This window comes from Eptatretus burgeri, chromosome 12, assembly GCF_056783735.1.
Source record: "Eptatretus burgeri isolate ZD-2024b chromosome 12, Ebu_testis_v1, whole genome shotgun sequence".
NCBI lineage: Eukaryota > Metazoa > Chordata > Myxini > Myxiniformes > Myxinidae > Eptatretus > Eptatretus burgeri.
Genome location: NC_140972.1, coordinates 21,307,041 through 21,322,577, shown reverse-complemented (window position 1 = coordinate 21,322,577; position 15,537 = coordinate 21,307,041). Strand labels below are relative to the sequence as shown.

Below are 15,537 nucleotides of genomic sequence, written 5' to 3'. Positions count from 1 at the left end.
AATCATAGGTTAGAAATAAGTTTCGGGTACGCTAAACATTACCTCGGCGTGTCTCAACTTACGATTAACTTACAAGTAGCATGTGTTAACGTCTGTCAACGATTGCAGACCGTGCATACAACTTGTGGCCAGCGTAACGGAACGTGTGAGTCATACGTCGGCATACGTCGTGAAATTTCAAGCATGAAAAAATTTGAGGACAACCAAAAAGTACAACGTTTAAAGCCAGCGTACAACGACGTATGGCAGTGTTTTTCAGCATACTCTCAATGTTATCAAAACTTACCCATAACGTATTCAACGTGTGCCAGCGTTTTAGAAAAAAAAAAAATCAAAAATCGGCATACGTTGGCTAAAACGTCAAGGTGTGACCGGGCCTTTAATAAATACAGCCGGTTGATAAATCCAAACGGCGTGGTCCATGGTGGATTTATAAAGTGGCATCTACTGCAGTTATTTCCCCAACAGGTGGGGTGAAAATGAGCGATTGGGGGAAGGGGTCAGTCTCCCCCTCCTGAAGTGGTACGGTGATGAGGAACACAACTCAAATTAATGGCATGTGCTTCATGAATAGTTTGGTCTGCATCTGGTCATCGGTTTTTGCAAAAAAATTTAAAAAAATTACCTGAATTTGAGGGGAAACCCCACATTTCAGCCTCTTCTTGGTGGCAAATCCAGATGGGGAACACAACCCCATGAGACCTTACTGTTCTGATGTACTGTACCGAATTTCATCCAAAATCAGTCATGTAGTTTGTGAGGAGTGGTTTTAGTCAAATGTCAAAGGACACCGAGACCCAATCTATGAGTTTATTTCGTAGAGAACTTAAAAAAAAATAAAATAAAATAAAATAAAAAAAAAAAGAGAGCAACTGCTTGTCACAGGGGCAACTCACCTGTGCTTCGCTCATTATCTGCTGGTTTCATCTGGACTGGGTGATACATCTGAGGGTATGAAACAACACATCACATTACAAGTCAAAATGTAGTGCAACAAAGGGAACAGATAATGAAGAGGAACATCCAAATGGTGTTAAAAGTGCACAACAGCCAAAAAAAATCACGAAAATGTAGACCGAGACCCTCCCCGCTCTCCGTACCCCAGGCAATATTTTTATATTGTGAAGGGCATTCTGTGACTCTATTGCGGCCTTGCGAGTGTAGAAGGTGACAAAGCAGCAACCTAGTGGGTGGTGAAAGACAGATTGTACACAAGTCACTTCAAACAAACAACAATGATGAGACGGTAATAAAGATGCCACAGCTCATTAAAAGAGCAAGACATAAATGAATACTGTTATGTCTGTGGTGGAGGAGGCAGTAGTTTAAGGTCTGAGAAACTATTTGTTTTTGGGTAGTTCTTTGAATACTTTGAACTCAAAATAGGTACATGCATTGATAAGATGTCTGTGTACCATCACCGCAAGGGGACGACGTTATCTACATTAGATGGTAAATATGGTAAGATCTCTCATCCCTCCATGGAACTGAGCAAAGAACAAAGAGGAGAAAATTCTTATAATCATTTCTAATATGTCTTATCAGAATGCTATGTCCTCGAGCATCTGTATGATGCTCTATGATGGTTTATAGCCACCTCCACCACCATAGGGATAGGGCGGCATGGCGTGGAGAGAGCCTATGAGCTGACATGCAGCGTGCTGCATGAATGGTACAGGGGGTGGCTGAGGCCTCGAGAAATAGAGGTGCATGCTGGCCTTTCAGAACATGGAGAGAGTCGATCTTAGACTCCAACAGGATGTGACCATGCTCAGGACTTCAAGAAGCTCCAAGGCTCAGACAGCAAGCCAAAATAACTCAACTTTTGAAAGGAAGGATGCAGGGTACATGCCGTGCTGTGGCACCGCCCGTCACAGCCACCTTGCGCTGCTTACCTGCCTGCCCCGGCCACTCTGTGCTGCGTCCTTAGTGCACAGTAGCATAAATGCAGCCCGTCCATCAATGGTTCACGATTGCTACTTCCCATTTGAATGTGTGTGCATGTGAGCCCATGGGGGAGGGAATGGGGGTAGTGGCTTCTGAAAGAGTTTTCACTTTTGTCTTTGTTTGGCATTTCATTCTGTCCCCCATTGTTTAATAAATTATTTATTTTGAGAGTCTGTAAACTTCTTGTCCTATTTTGCCGCATCGATATTTGGAAGATTTTTCGATTATGCTTAAAGCAAAAAATCACGAGTCATCCTGAATTTGATAAATGCTACGTTGGAATACACGGAATACGATAAATATTTAACCGCACTGGCATAGATTCATGCAAAATTAATAATCCTTTGGTTCATCCAGTGTTAGACTACACGTGACGTGACTGTAACCGCTTGCAATGTGGTTGATTAGAGGGTAGTTGCCATGCACACACTATTCCTCGTCAATCAAGGAAAAGGAAAACAAACAGAAAGTCATCCTTGATTTTTTGGATACCTGCATTCACAAGGGCAACTATTATGCCTGCATGAAAGGCTCAACTATTCTACAATCACCAACGACCATTACAATTTTAAAAAATATTTTAACTGGTCACCCAGATAGCTCAGATGGCAGAGCACTGGAACGGTTTACCAAAGGACCTTGGTTTGGTTCCCCATCTGGGTGCATAATTTTTCCCACATATACATTTGTTTGCCTGTTCAATTATAACAGTATAATATGCCCCCTGTGGTAAATAATAGCGATCATGCAATTGTCCCCCCCCCCACTTGGGGCGGGGGGGACCCTCTCATGGACAGGCCCTCACTGCTCCTATGGTTGATAGTGAGTGTCCTGGAAGCAGCAGCGGAAAGTGAGTGGCAATTCTATATGTGGGAGAATTGCGTGCTCAGCTCGCAGGTCACCCAGATAGCTCAGATTGCAGCGCACTGGTACAGTTCCCCAGAGGACTCGGATTTGATTCCCCATCTGGGTGCATAATTTTTCCCATCCATTGGGACCATATTCTGTGCAGAGCGTTGGTGCTGCCTAAGCAGTCTCCTTGGTTATTGGACACAATCCTGGAAGGGTCGCCACGCCGACACAGAATACCAGCAAGCTGGCACTCATTTTGCCGACCTCGGAAGGATAACAGGTAGAGTCAACCCTACCTGGCCTGGTATTAATTCAACAGAAAGTCAGATTTGAATTCAGGATCCAAGGATCCCAAGCCCACCACCCTAAAATTTTCCTCACATATACATATAATATTTGTTTGCCATTCAATCATAACCAAATTGTCATTTTGATGAGCAAAGAAAAAAAAATAGCTTGTGAGGGACTGACAGTTAATTCCCCAACAAACAGGGTGAAAATGAGGGATTGGGGGGGGGCATGGCCCCCTTCATGAAGTGTATGGTCATAAGGAGCACAACGTAAGATAACAGCATGGTCCTTGTGTTTCATGAAGAGATTGGTCTGCATCAACCCTCGGTTTCTGAAAAGATTTAAAAATAAATTACCTGAATTTGAGGCAAAACACATCTTTTCAGCCTCTTATAGGGGAAAGATCCAGATGGGGAGCAGAACCCCATGAGACCTGAATGTTCTGATGTACCGAACCAAATATGGTCCATTTCAGTCATTACATGTAGTTTGAGAGGAAAATGTGTTTTGGTACGGGGGATTAAGGGAGGAAGACCATGGCCCCCTTTCCAGGGGAGATATGGCCATGGGGGAGCACAACTTCATGTTAGGGCATGGTCACGATATCACATGGCCAGTTTGGTCTGAATCTGTCTGGCAGCTTTTGAGAAGATATTTGAATAAAATACCAATATTTGGAGGAAAACCCCACTGTTAGCTTCTTTATAGGGGCACATCCAGATGGGGAGCACAACCCCATGAGGCCTAACTGTCCTGGTGTATCGTACCAAATTTGGTCCATCTCGGTCGGGTAGTTTGAGAGATGTTACAGCCAAATGTTAACAGACGTACGTACGTGCAGATGGCCGGACACCGGAACCCATTCCATGAGCTTATTTTAGAGAAATAACCTAAAATTGGTCAGGGCATCATTTTTTTTCAGCTCTAGATCACATGACTGGGGGTTTTCCCCAATATATTCTTCTGACCAACCCATAAAGGTGAAAAGAAGCAGCATTTCCTCCTCAATGCTATTTCAGAACGTGCCCACATTATTTCCTACGTCACTAGCAAAAAACACAAACAGGAGTTAAACAGTACACTCTCCGTGCTGTTGGCAAAAAACAGCATTTGCACAAGAAAATATGTACAAGTGCATTCCAGGTCCATTGGGACCATACTCTGTACAGAGCGTTGGTGCTGCCGAAGCAGTCTCCTTGGCTATTGGGCACAATCCTGGACAGGTCGCCACTCTGACGCAGGATACTTGAATGACTCGGTCATCCCAGCAAGCTGATACTCATTTTGCCGACCTCGGAAGGATGGCAGGCTGAGTCAACCCCCTGGTGAATTAATTCAGCAGGCAACGAGGCTTGAACTCAGGACTCTCGGATCCCAAGCCGCCACTCTAACCACTGAGCCAACACCAGGCATACAAGTGCATTCCATTGGTTTTTAAAATATGCAGCAATCTATTGGGCACCCTGATGGTGCCTCTTGCTGCTTGCTGCTACAAAAGAGCTGCATGCGACTCACTTTCGTGATAACATTGGAAAAACCTGCTACACTTGCTCAATCAGTTTTCAGATTTATTTTTCAGAAGCTCCACACTTTTGTGGTTCACACAACCATGTAAGAACAAAGTTCCAGGATGAAAAAGGATATTTTCCAAGACTTTAAATACAAACTGCAATTTAAGACCCATCGCTTCGCCAACGGGAATATCAATCTTTGCATAATTGTTTATTAAAAAAGAAAAGGTCGTAAATGGGAAAAATATAATTTGGTGGTGTATAGATACTGGCCTAGCTACACACTCAGAGATGAAGAAGGGGGAGGCTGTTAGTCAGATATTCATCACAGCCTTTTTAGATGCTGAATTGCAAATAATATACAACAACACACTGAGGATCAAGATAAAATTTAATTAAAATTATCACTGTCCTCCTCCTCCTCCTCTCTTCCTTCTTTTGACCAAACTGTCTGGCTACGTATTAATAGGCACAGGCCATGTCAGAAAACAAACTCTACTCATGTGTGTATGTGCAACACCTTATATGTTGCGTATATGTATATGTATATGCGTGTATTGCTATGCTGCCAATTGCGTCGAGGGTACCATTATTGCTTGATTAGTGGTACCCCTTACAGGAGATTTATTGAAAAATGGAAGCACGCACGCAGAGAATGAGCTCCTTTTATATTAGATGCATGAAACAATGTTTGGATACGATGCGAAAACAGACAACACATATAAAGTAAATACAACTGAAATATAAATACCTGCCCTGGAGCCAAGGAATTCTGTAATACGGAAGTTAGACTGGTAATTTGCAATAATATGTTGAGGCCGTGCTTTGGTATTTCATGCCTCTCGCATGACTCCCAAGTGCACTTCCCTCCCCTAAGTTCCCAATATCGAATGCCTTTTCACAGACCCTGCATCTTGACTTATGAACGGAATCTTTCACTAGCCAATCCCAGTTGGTGACGTGCTTCAACAACAAGAAAATATAATAGCAAAGCTTTGACATTCTTCAAATTCGCTTTTCTTTTCTCTATAAAATTGGCAGTGTGTAGATGAAGTAGCTTATTCCTACTTAATCGAGTTTCTGGAAGCACTTGCATAATATATGCACGACACAAAGTCAGGTCGTAAAACGACTCAGTCACATTCTTCACTCTCCACATGCAGCATGCTGATCTCCCGGGCCGCCCGACATTTTATTCGCTATCTTTTCGCCTGCTGGATGCTTCGCCTCTCCACTGGATGATGCAGCTGTGGGCTGGACACCCATTTATGGTGGAGCATTTAATCCCTGGTGCCGGTATCCTTTACAAGACCGAGCCTGGCACCCTTTATTGTGTGCTCACGGCCATTTTGATTAGATTTTATTTCCTGTATTAAAGTGTTTTTATATTGGATGGCTGGTGTGCTTTATTTATACGTTCATTTTCATGTCAGTTCATCTTTTGACCAGGGATTCTCCGTTTTTGTCGTCCTGTGCCTTATTAACCTCTGCCATCTTCGAAGATGGATGGAGGTAACTGTTTTCACCCCTTTCTGTTTGTTTGTTTGTTTGTTTGTGAACAGTATTACGGAAAAACTCCTAGACGGATTTCGACGAAACTTGGTGGGGGGGGGGGTTAGGTATGGTCCAAGGATCATGCCATCAAATTTTGGACTTGGTCCCCCCCCCAAAAAAAAAAATTTTGGGAGAAAAAATTTTTTTTTTTTTCATTTCTGCATATTTTAAGTGATTTCCAACCCCCCCCCCCCCAAAAAAAAAGAGAAACATTTTTGCTTCAGTCGACGTTACGAGTTCATTTTAACTTCGATTTTAATTTTGTCTTCGGTTTTTGCGATCGCTTTGGATGCTTAAAACTCGGTTGTCGAAATTCTGGTAAAAATCGGATGTTTTGGAGACGTTTTAAGATTGTATAAGAAATATTTCACTCGACGTGTCACGGGTCGTCCCATGATGCAGTGCGCTCGAGCAGACGCGTTGTTGAGTTACGTTAAGGTATAATTGCGTAGAGAAATGGAGATTTTTGCTTCGGTCGACGTTACGATTTTTGATGGTTTGATACAGAATCATCGTGGAAACTTCTGGTTTGCGTCGCTACCTTCTCGAGAGACAGCTTTTATTAGACAAGGTCAGAGGTCAAGCTGACAATTTCGTAAGTACCAGTCTATGACTGCTTGTTTGTTTGTTTGTTTGTGAACAGTATTACGGAAAAACTCCTCGACGGATTTCGACGAAACTTGGTGGGGGGGGGGGTTAGGTATGGTTCAAGGATCATGCCATTAGATTTTGGACTTGGTCCCCCCCCAAAAAAAGTTAGAGAAAATTTTTTTGATTTCTACATGTTTTTAGTGATGTCCAACCCCCCCCCCCAAAAAAAATTGTTTGAGAAAATTTTTTTTTTGCATTTCTACATATTTTAAGTGATTTCCAACCCCCCCCCCCAAAAAAAAATGAGAAAATTTTTTTTTTTTGCATTTCTACTTGTTATAAGTGATTTCCAACCCCCCCCCCCAAAAAAAAGGAAAACATTTTTTTGGCATTTCTACATGTTTTAAGTGATTTCCAACCCCCCCCCCCAAAAAAAAATTGTTTGAGAAAAACAAATTTTGCAACTTTTTTTTCAACAAAATTTCAATTTTTTTATTTTGCATTTTTACATGTTTTAAGTGATTTCCAACCACCCCCCCCCCCCAAAAAAAATATGTTGGAGAAAAGAACTATAACTCTGTCAGCACTGTTGACATCATATTTAATGAATAAGATATAAGGTTCACTTGAGTGACCCAGCAGTATTGGCAGCGGAGGTTTTGCACTCTCCAGAGTGCTCCCCCTCTAGTTATTATAAGTTGTTAATGCGTAAAAACACCTTTCGTGTGGTGACCTGCCATTGCAGATTTTGCACGCGAGAAATTAACAAATCCAACCAGGGCTGGCAGATTATTTCTATTTGGGAAATTTACTCAATTCTTCTTGGAACTACAAGGAACAAGGACTGACAAGTTGTCTATGACTCTACAGTACTGAAAAATGCTTTTCCATTTCTCCAGGAATTTCAAGGAGTTTCAAGGATAGTGTGAACCCTGACTGATATATTCTTAAAACCTTCCCTTGCACACAGGTTTTCCTCACACACTTAAAATAAATAATTAATAAATGCAGCCCTCCAAAATTGTGTTCAATCATACTCAGACCGCATTTACCTCGGCTCTGTGGTGGCTTTTGGGTCCAGTCTTTAACGAGGCTGATCTCAAAGACCTCCCCAAAGGGAACAAACAGTTCATTCAATTCCTTCTCTGTCCAAGTACGAGGAATTTGTCCAACAAACATGATAATAGAGTCATTGTCTGGCTGACGATCATCATCATCATCATTTGACTGTTGTGATGCAGATACTTCCTTGCCCAGAGGATTCAGGGAGTACCTGTGGATAACCAAGATAATGAAAAAAAAAAAAGTTGACAAAAATAATAATAATAAACAATAAGGGAAATGGAGTCAAATATAAGGTGTGAAAGGCATATGGGAGGAATGCATGGGAGGCCTGCAGGCAGAGAAATGGATTGGATTATCAGCAATCACACCGAAGCAGCAGTTGAGTGACTGACAGAAGACCAAATGGGAAACAGAGATGAGCAGGGTAGGTGTTAAGTTAGTGAAGTTAAAAGAGACATGAATGATGCTTACATTCCACAATCTGCCGCAGCCTCCTCATCAAAGTAGGATCTTTCAGGACTACCAGCCATTTCCTTAGCAGTGGAAGGGCAAGGGATATGGAACAATCTAAAATATGGTAAACAAATGTTCCCCAACCCCCAGGAGACATTTTAGCATCAAGAACAATGATAAATCTTTCACATCAAATGCTGCATATGAATAAACCCATATATGCACAAACTACAGAGCAGTATTATCTGCATTTAACAAATCATTTTTTTTATCCACCAGCTCATGTGTGGGTGCTCATGACTGAGGTGGGCAGTAGAGGAAACCCCTCTCACACTGAAGCGATTCAATATTCAATCTGGCCAAATCTCTCACATATGATGGGAAGGTGCAGAAGTATTTACCTTTGAGCTGTCTAGCATGCGTTTTATTCCCAACCAGACTATAAACTGCCCTCCACCGACGGAATATGTGCTCTTATAACATTGCCTGTTGTGAGCCAATTGCAGTGCCCAAATCCAGCTGTCAAATTCTGTGAAATGCATTAAGCTTTACCATATTGATGCAAGAACATTTCATCACCTCTGCCCACTGAAAGTGGATGGAGGTTATGCTTTCACCCCCATCTGTCTGTTATCTCTGTGTGCGGGATATCTGAAAAGTTGTGGACGGATTCGGACGAAATTTGCTGGGCAGGTTTTGGTGTGTGACAAGGATGAATCGATTCGATTTTGATGAAGATCCTAATCTGGATCCAATAATTTTTTGAAGCGATTCTTCACCATTGAGTGATAGTGATAAAAACAATAAACAACACGATATCTCAACAAGTTATGGAGCAATTCAGCCAAAACTTGATGGATGGGTTGATTAGGTGATGAGAACAAACCGATTAGATTTTGGTTCAAGTCCAAATCCTGATCCGGCCCATCAGTGGGATACAAAACAAACTAATCAGCCTGGCAGAGGTATGCACTCTCCTGAGTGGCGTTTTTAGTTTTATAGGTATCTGTGTTTGTGGAATGAAATCCATCAAAACTTGCTGGTTGAACTCGAGAACATTCTCCAAAGTGGGGATGGCCACCTCTAACTTAAAATTGCCACCTTCCCTCCCCCACCCATTGGTGTTTCTACAGTTGCACAATTTTCCAATGCATTGGGAGAAGCTGAAAATTTTTGTTCATGGGAAATATGCCTATCCCATTTTTTGGACTCTTGATCAGCTCCGACCTTTGTCCAACAACAGAAATATTGTTTGCATTTAAATGATAGTGGACAGATTATACTGGAAACGTCAGTCTACACACAGCCAGTGGATGCTGCGTGTGGACTGAAGTTCAAAACAAAACAAAATGAAAAAAAAAAATCAAAGAGTGAAGGCCAAATTTGAGACACAAAAACCATAGCTGATGAGGAAATCACACATGCTTCTTTTCACTCCGAGCCATAATCAGTCTTCCAGAAGGAATAATATATATATATATATATATATATATATATATATACATATATATATATATATATATATACATACATACATACATACATATACATACAGTTCTGGTCAAAAGTTTTAGAACACCCCCATTTTTCGTTGTTACTGAAATTTAAGCAGTTTAATGTTCCAGTGCACTCTCAAATTAAAGCATAGAACAAATAAACAATTGTAGATAAAAAAAAAATCATGGAATCGTTTTGTTGAACAAAATTTAATCTAAATTTTTGACTCGAAGTCGCCACCTTTTGCAGATATAACAGCCAAATATACACGTGGCATTCTTTCTACAATGGAAATCAAATATTGTTCGGAAAGTTCTTCCCAACACTGTTGCAGAAGTTCCCACAAATGTGTTGCACTTGTAGGTTGCTTTGCTTTCACCATTCTGTCCAATTCATCCCAAACCAGCTCGATGGGGTTTAAGTCAGGAGACTGCGCTGGCCATTCCATGATTTGAAGCCCACAATCTTGTTCTTTTCTTCTAAGGTAGTTCTGACGTAGCTTCGAGGTATGTTTTGGGTCGTTATCTTGCTGTAGGATGAACCCCTGACCAACTATGCGTAGACCAGAGGGTATTGCATGGCGCTGCAAAATGCTGTGGTAGCCCTTTTGGTTCAGGGTGCCAGTCACTCTGTGCAAGTCACTGACTCTGGATCCAGCAAAAGAGCCCCAGCTCATCACGCTTCCTCCTCCATGTTTGACAGTTGGTGTCACACACTGAGAAACCATCCTTTCACCGACTCCACGGCGTACAAAAACACTGCGTAATGAACCAAAGATTTCAAATTGTGATTCATCGGTCCATAAGACCTTCTTCCAGTTTTCAGTAGTACACTGGTGGTGCTTCATGGCCCAGGCAAGCCTCTTTTTCTTATTTTGTCATCTTAACAATGGCTTTCTTACTGCCACTCAACCTGTCAAACCTGCGGCTCGAAGTCTTCTCTTCAGTTTAAACTGAGACTTCCTTACTTCGACCAGTGTTAAGCTGTGCTTGAAGCTGCTGTCCTGTGAGCCGACTATCACGCAAGTTGTTGACTCTCCAAAACTTCTCTTTTGATTGTGTTGTGGCTTTGGGTCTGCTCGACCTCTTCCTGTCAGAGTTTCCTCCAGTTTCCAAGTGCCTTTTGATGGTGTAGGAAACTGTACTCACAAATACCTTGGCTTCTTTGCAATTTCTCCAAAGGAAAGACCTACATTTTTAAGGGTGAAAATGGTCTGTCTGTCTTCCTTTGTTAATTTGTTAATTGTCTTTTTCTCACCATTATGACAGCAATATACTACTTCCTGCAGTGCAATATTGTCCAATAATGCTTCAGAGGGTGGAGCAACACAGTCTGTTCCAACACTGCTTTTATACAGACAGAGGGTTTGTCACTAATCAACAAAAGTTGGGACACCTGTAGGAATTGTTTGCATCAACTTTCAAGGCTTAACTTACTTCCATTGCTGCAGAACAGCTGCAGTTGCTAACCCATTACTTGTTCCCTGAAGAGAGGCTTTTTTAAACAATTCTGAAATTTACATTATTTTTCAGTTTTTGGCAACCAAAACATTTTTTTAACCTCTGGCAGGTTACCACTTAGCTTTGTCCCATTTCAGGTTATTCACTGGACTTGAACTGCTTAAATTTTAGGAAAAACTGGAAAAATGGGTGTGTTCTAAAACTTTTGACCGGTCGTATATATATATATATATATATATATATATATATATATATATATATATATATATATATATATATATATATATATATATATATATATATATATATATATATATATATATATATAAATTTTCTACATGAAAATATTTATCTTCTGAGACGAGTCACTCACTCTACAACCCTCCCAAAAGGAAAGTACATGGATACTATACTGTTGAAGAATCTGCGGCTCTCCATTGCATTGATGTTCAGTCAAGTATGTACTATACACTCTTATACTCCTACTGTTTAGGAATAAATATAACCAAATGCGTAACAGGTTGAGAGGAATTTTATTTCCATCTCATTTCAAACACTTCAAGAAAGTACAAAGTCGTTGCATCGAAGAGAAGACCAAGAGGACAATAATAATAATAACTAGACGACCCGTGAACCCGTGAGGTTCCCGTTGTGACAGCGGTTGATAAAAAAATCATTTCAAAAAAAGAAGATTGCTCCAGCGAACTATACCGCTGAGGTTGTTTGCATTGATCAAATACTCCCGAAGAGTACTTGACTAAATCGGGAATTGATTTTTTAATAGGTTTTTTCGTTGCCCGATTTGAATGAAACTTGATACTGCACACCGCAGGAGAATGGTGAGCTGAGTCAGGTGGCCCTAAAATTTTGTGCTATCGTGTACCATTTTGACTATTTCAGGAACATGCATACATACAAGATGAGAGTTTTAGTAATATGTAGATAATAATAACTAGAAGGGCACTCGGTAGAGCACATACCTCCGCCCCGTAATGCCTGATCCACGAGAACATATCGGGCCCAATATTTTTTTTGAGATATCGTGCTATGTACCGTTTTTTAGCCCCATCGCTCAATGGTGAAGAATCACTTAACAAATTCCAGTAGTCGGATTCGGATCTTCACCAAAATCGAATCCATTCGTCCTTGCAACACACTCAACCTGTCCACCAAGTTTCGTCCGAATCCATCCACAACTTTTGAGATATCGTGCAATACATCGTTTTCGGTCCTGTGTCCAACCGGTGAAGAATCACTGAAAAAAAATTGTCGGTTGGATCTGGATCTTCAACAAAAATCGAATCATTTTATCCTCGTCACACACCCAACCTGTCCACAAAATTTCATCCGGATCCGTCCCCAACTAATTCAGATATCGAGTACGCAAACAGATTGACAAAACAGACAGAAAGGGGTGAAAAAAAATAACCACCTTCACCTTTGCTCGCGGAGGTAATAGCAAACGAAGTGAGCTTAATACTTAACGCGTACACGTGAGAGAATAGAAAACAACAACAACAACACAATACCCCTGGCTATTTGGAATCCGTGTCGTTAGCTATCACCTTTTGCTTCCGGCTGTTGTTAAACGCTGTGCGGTGTATAAACACGATTGGGTTTTATTTCTATCTTGTGAATATTACTTAACGCGTGCACGAGAGAATAGGAAACAAAAAAACAACACAATACCCTGGCAATTGTGAACACGTGTCGTTGGCTATGACCCTTTTGCTTCAGTTTTTGTTTTTGTTTGTTTTTTTTTTGTTTCCGGTTTTTGTCATGGGGAATGATGCATGCCGGGAGATAAAGGCATCGTCGGAAACATGAAATACCCAAATAATATCAGACATGGTGTATATTTCCTCCACTGATTTTAATAAAGATATCTCCCGCATCATCAACAAATAATTTTTAATCGTGATTTACGTTATTTGATCGCCGATTCAGAATCCAGGCCGAAGTAACCGGAAATTGCGTATGCAGTTGTGAACACGTTGTAGGTCAAGTCAGAAGCGAATGCAAGAAGAATTCTACATTCACTTCTGGTATTTTTTTATTTTTAGATGAGATCCTGTTCAAGGCGGTGTAGTTGTTGTTGTGAAGGTTGAGGTTTCCTATGTTGAGGTAATATTTATTTTTTTATCGCAAAAAGACTGTTTAATTTGATATATTTAAGAAGCGAATGTAAGAAGAATTCTACGTTCACTTCTAGTATTTTTTTTTTAGATGAGATCCTGTTCTCGGCGGTGTCGTTGTTGTCGTGAAGGTAATGTTAAGGTAATATTTATTTTTTCATAGCAAAAAGACTGTTTAATTTGATATATATAAGAAGCGAATGTAAGAAGAATTCAACGTTCGCTTCTGGGCTTTGCCTATTCCATATTAAATACATTGTTTTCACGTTTGCAATGAGAAATGTAATTACGGCAAAACGCAAACGAACAAGTTTAAATATTCACTTTTCATCACCGCAGATTATTTTATAACTAGAAAGAGAAATATATATATATATATATATATATATATATATATATATATATATATATATATATATATATATATATATATATATATATATATATATATATATACCAAGACGATTGGCGAAACAATCCAGATGAAATAACTTGATATACACCTTCAAAGGAGCAGCAGCCGATGCTCTGTTTGAAGTGATTCTTGGATATGATTATATTTAATATATACTAGTGTACGTGACCATACGTGAAAAAAAAAATAATTTCAAACCGCGTGCCAGAAACAACCACACAGGCCGTTCCTTTGCTCTCGTGTGGCCGTATGTGCAAAAAAAAATTGCAATGTCATAGCACCGTGTCCTGTCATTGGCTTGGTAAATAAATGGCCATAACTTGGGAAGCACTTATCCGATTAATATCAAACCTTGAAAAGGCACATCCTCAGGTCCCCAGCAATATACCTGGCAAGTTTCAATTAGATCGGACCAGAGGTTGTCGAGAAACAGCGGTCACAGACACACAGCTGGAATTATAGGTATATATATATATATATATATATATATATATATATATATATATATATATATATATATATATATATATATATATATATATATACATATACACACACACACACACACACCAAGACGATTGGCGAAACGATCCAGATTAAATAACTTGATGTACACGTTGAAAAGAGCAGCAGCCGATGCTCCGTTTGAAGTGCGTCTCGGATATGATTACATTTAACGAACAAAGAGTTCGTTATATCGATAACAGATAACACGTCCACGTGAAACAAAGAACCAAAACGACAACAAAAACCATGAACAATATGGTCGAACTCTCAACCCCACGTTGTTCGGATTCCTGTACATATTTTTCAGGATATTTTATAAATTCTCTCCGGTTGTTCGTTCTATTTCATTAAAAAAAAAAATGTCAGTATAAACGTGCTGGACACACCAAACGAGGAACACGGGCCTAATTCAGTGGATGCTGTAAAACTTGGTTAAAAAAACCAAAAATAAACATTTCACAACGTCATAAAACAATTATAATAACCATTAATGATCATAATCGGCCCGATAAGTCATTAAATTGTGAAGCACGTATCGCCTCAGCCTAATGCTATTCGACGAGCTCGGTCGACCTAGTCGAGGCCCGTCCATAAAACATGTCGTAACCAAGGGCCGCACTGTGCGAAAACGTCGACAAATAGAAACACGACAAGCAGCTCGAAGGAACCGAACTCGTCAACAACTACCGACATCACAACCACTCCATGCACACCTTGTCAGAGAATTATCCTCAACTTGCAACTCCAGTGAAAAACGCAAGTCAACGCTTCGCAAGCTCTAGGCCCAATTACGTCATTTCCGCTTTCTCCCTGAAGTCGACGTCACGTTTCTTTTTTTTTCCATTTATTTATTTTATAATTTATTGCTCTTTCGCGTGTACTTTAAATTCCATAATTAAACATTTAATGTTTTGACGCAGAGATGCAAAATAAAATCTAAAGAGGGAAAAGTTAACGACGTTTCATCATATACACCCTCAGTTTTCCGAATTGTACGCACAAACGGTTGAGTGAAGTGCTGGCAAATTGGATCAGAGTCGGAAAGAAGAGGTCACGATTTCCCGATGTTTGACAGTTCGTTTGGGAGGTTGAAATGAAAATGAGATGTTTGTATATACTCGCAGGATGGCCTCGACGAGAGGTGCACACTCGCCGATCTGAGCTCTCTTGCCAGGGTTCGAATCCCGACCCTGCTATAAACTGTCATCTTGGTGCTCTGTGCCATCCCTCACACGGTGCTTAAACTGGGCCTCCCGTCT

The 15,537-nt window shown here is 40.4% G+C and overlaps 1 protein-coding gene across 7 annotated transcripts in view; it reads right to left on the bottom strand.

The window, feature by feature from the left end:
• The window catches only part of LOC147015231 (CUGBP Elav-like family member 2), a 64,057-nt gene extending 48,939 nt beyond the window's left edge, over positions 1-15,118 (bottom strand). For 6 of the 7 annotated variants that reach the window (XM_085849788.1, XM_085849794.1, XM_085849791.1 and 3 more), the window contains exons 1-5: positions 14,992-15,100; positions 8,283-8,344; positions 7,799-8,019; positions 1,101-1,183; positions 897-945 (exon numbers count right to left, since the gene is read on the bottom strand). In XM_085849788.1, coding sequence (XP_085705914.1) covers positions 897-945; positions 1,101-1,183; positions 7,799-8,019; positions 8,283-8,341 — 412 coding nt within the window. In that variant the 5' untranslated portion in view covers positions 8,342-8,344; positions 14,992-15,100. Of the gene's footprint in view, positions 1-896; positions 946-1,100; positions 1,184-7,798; positions 8,020-8,282; positions 8,379-14,991 lie in introns of all 7 variants that reach the window. The other variant, XM_085849790.1, reaches the window with a different exon arrangement.
• Between the last annotated feature and the right edge of the window lie 419 nt (positions 15,119-15,537).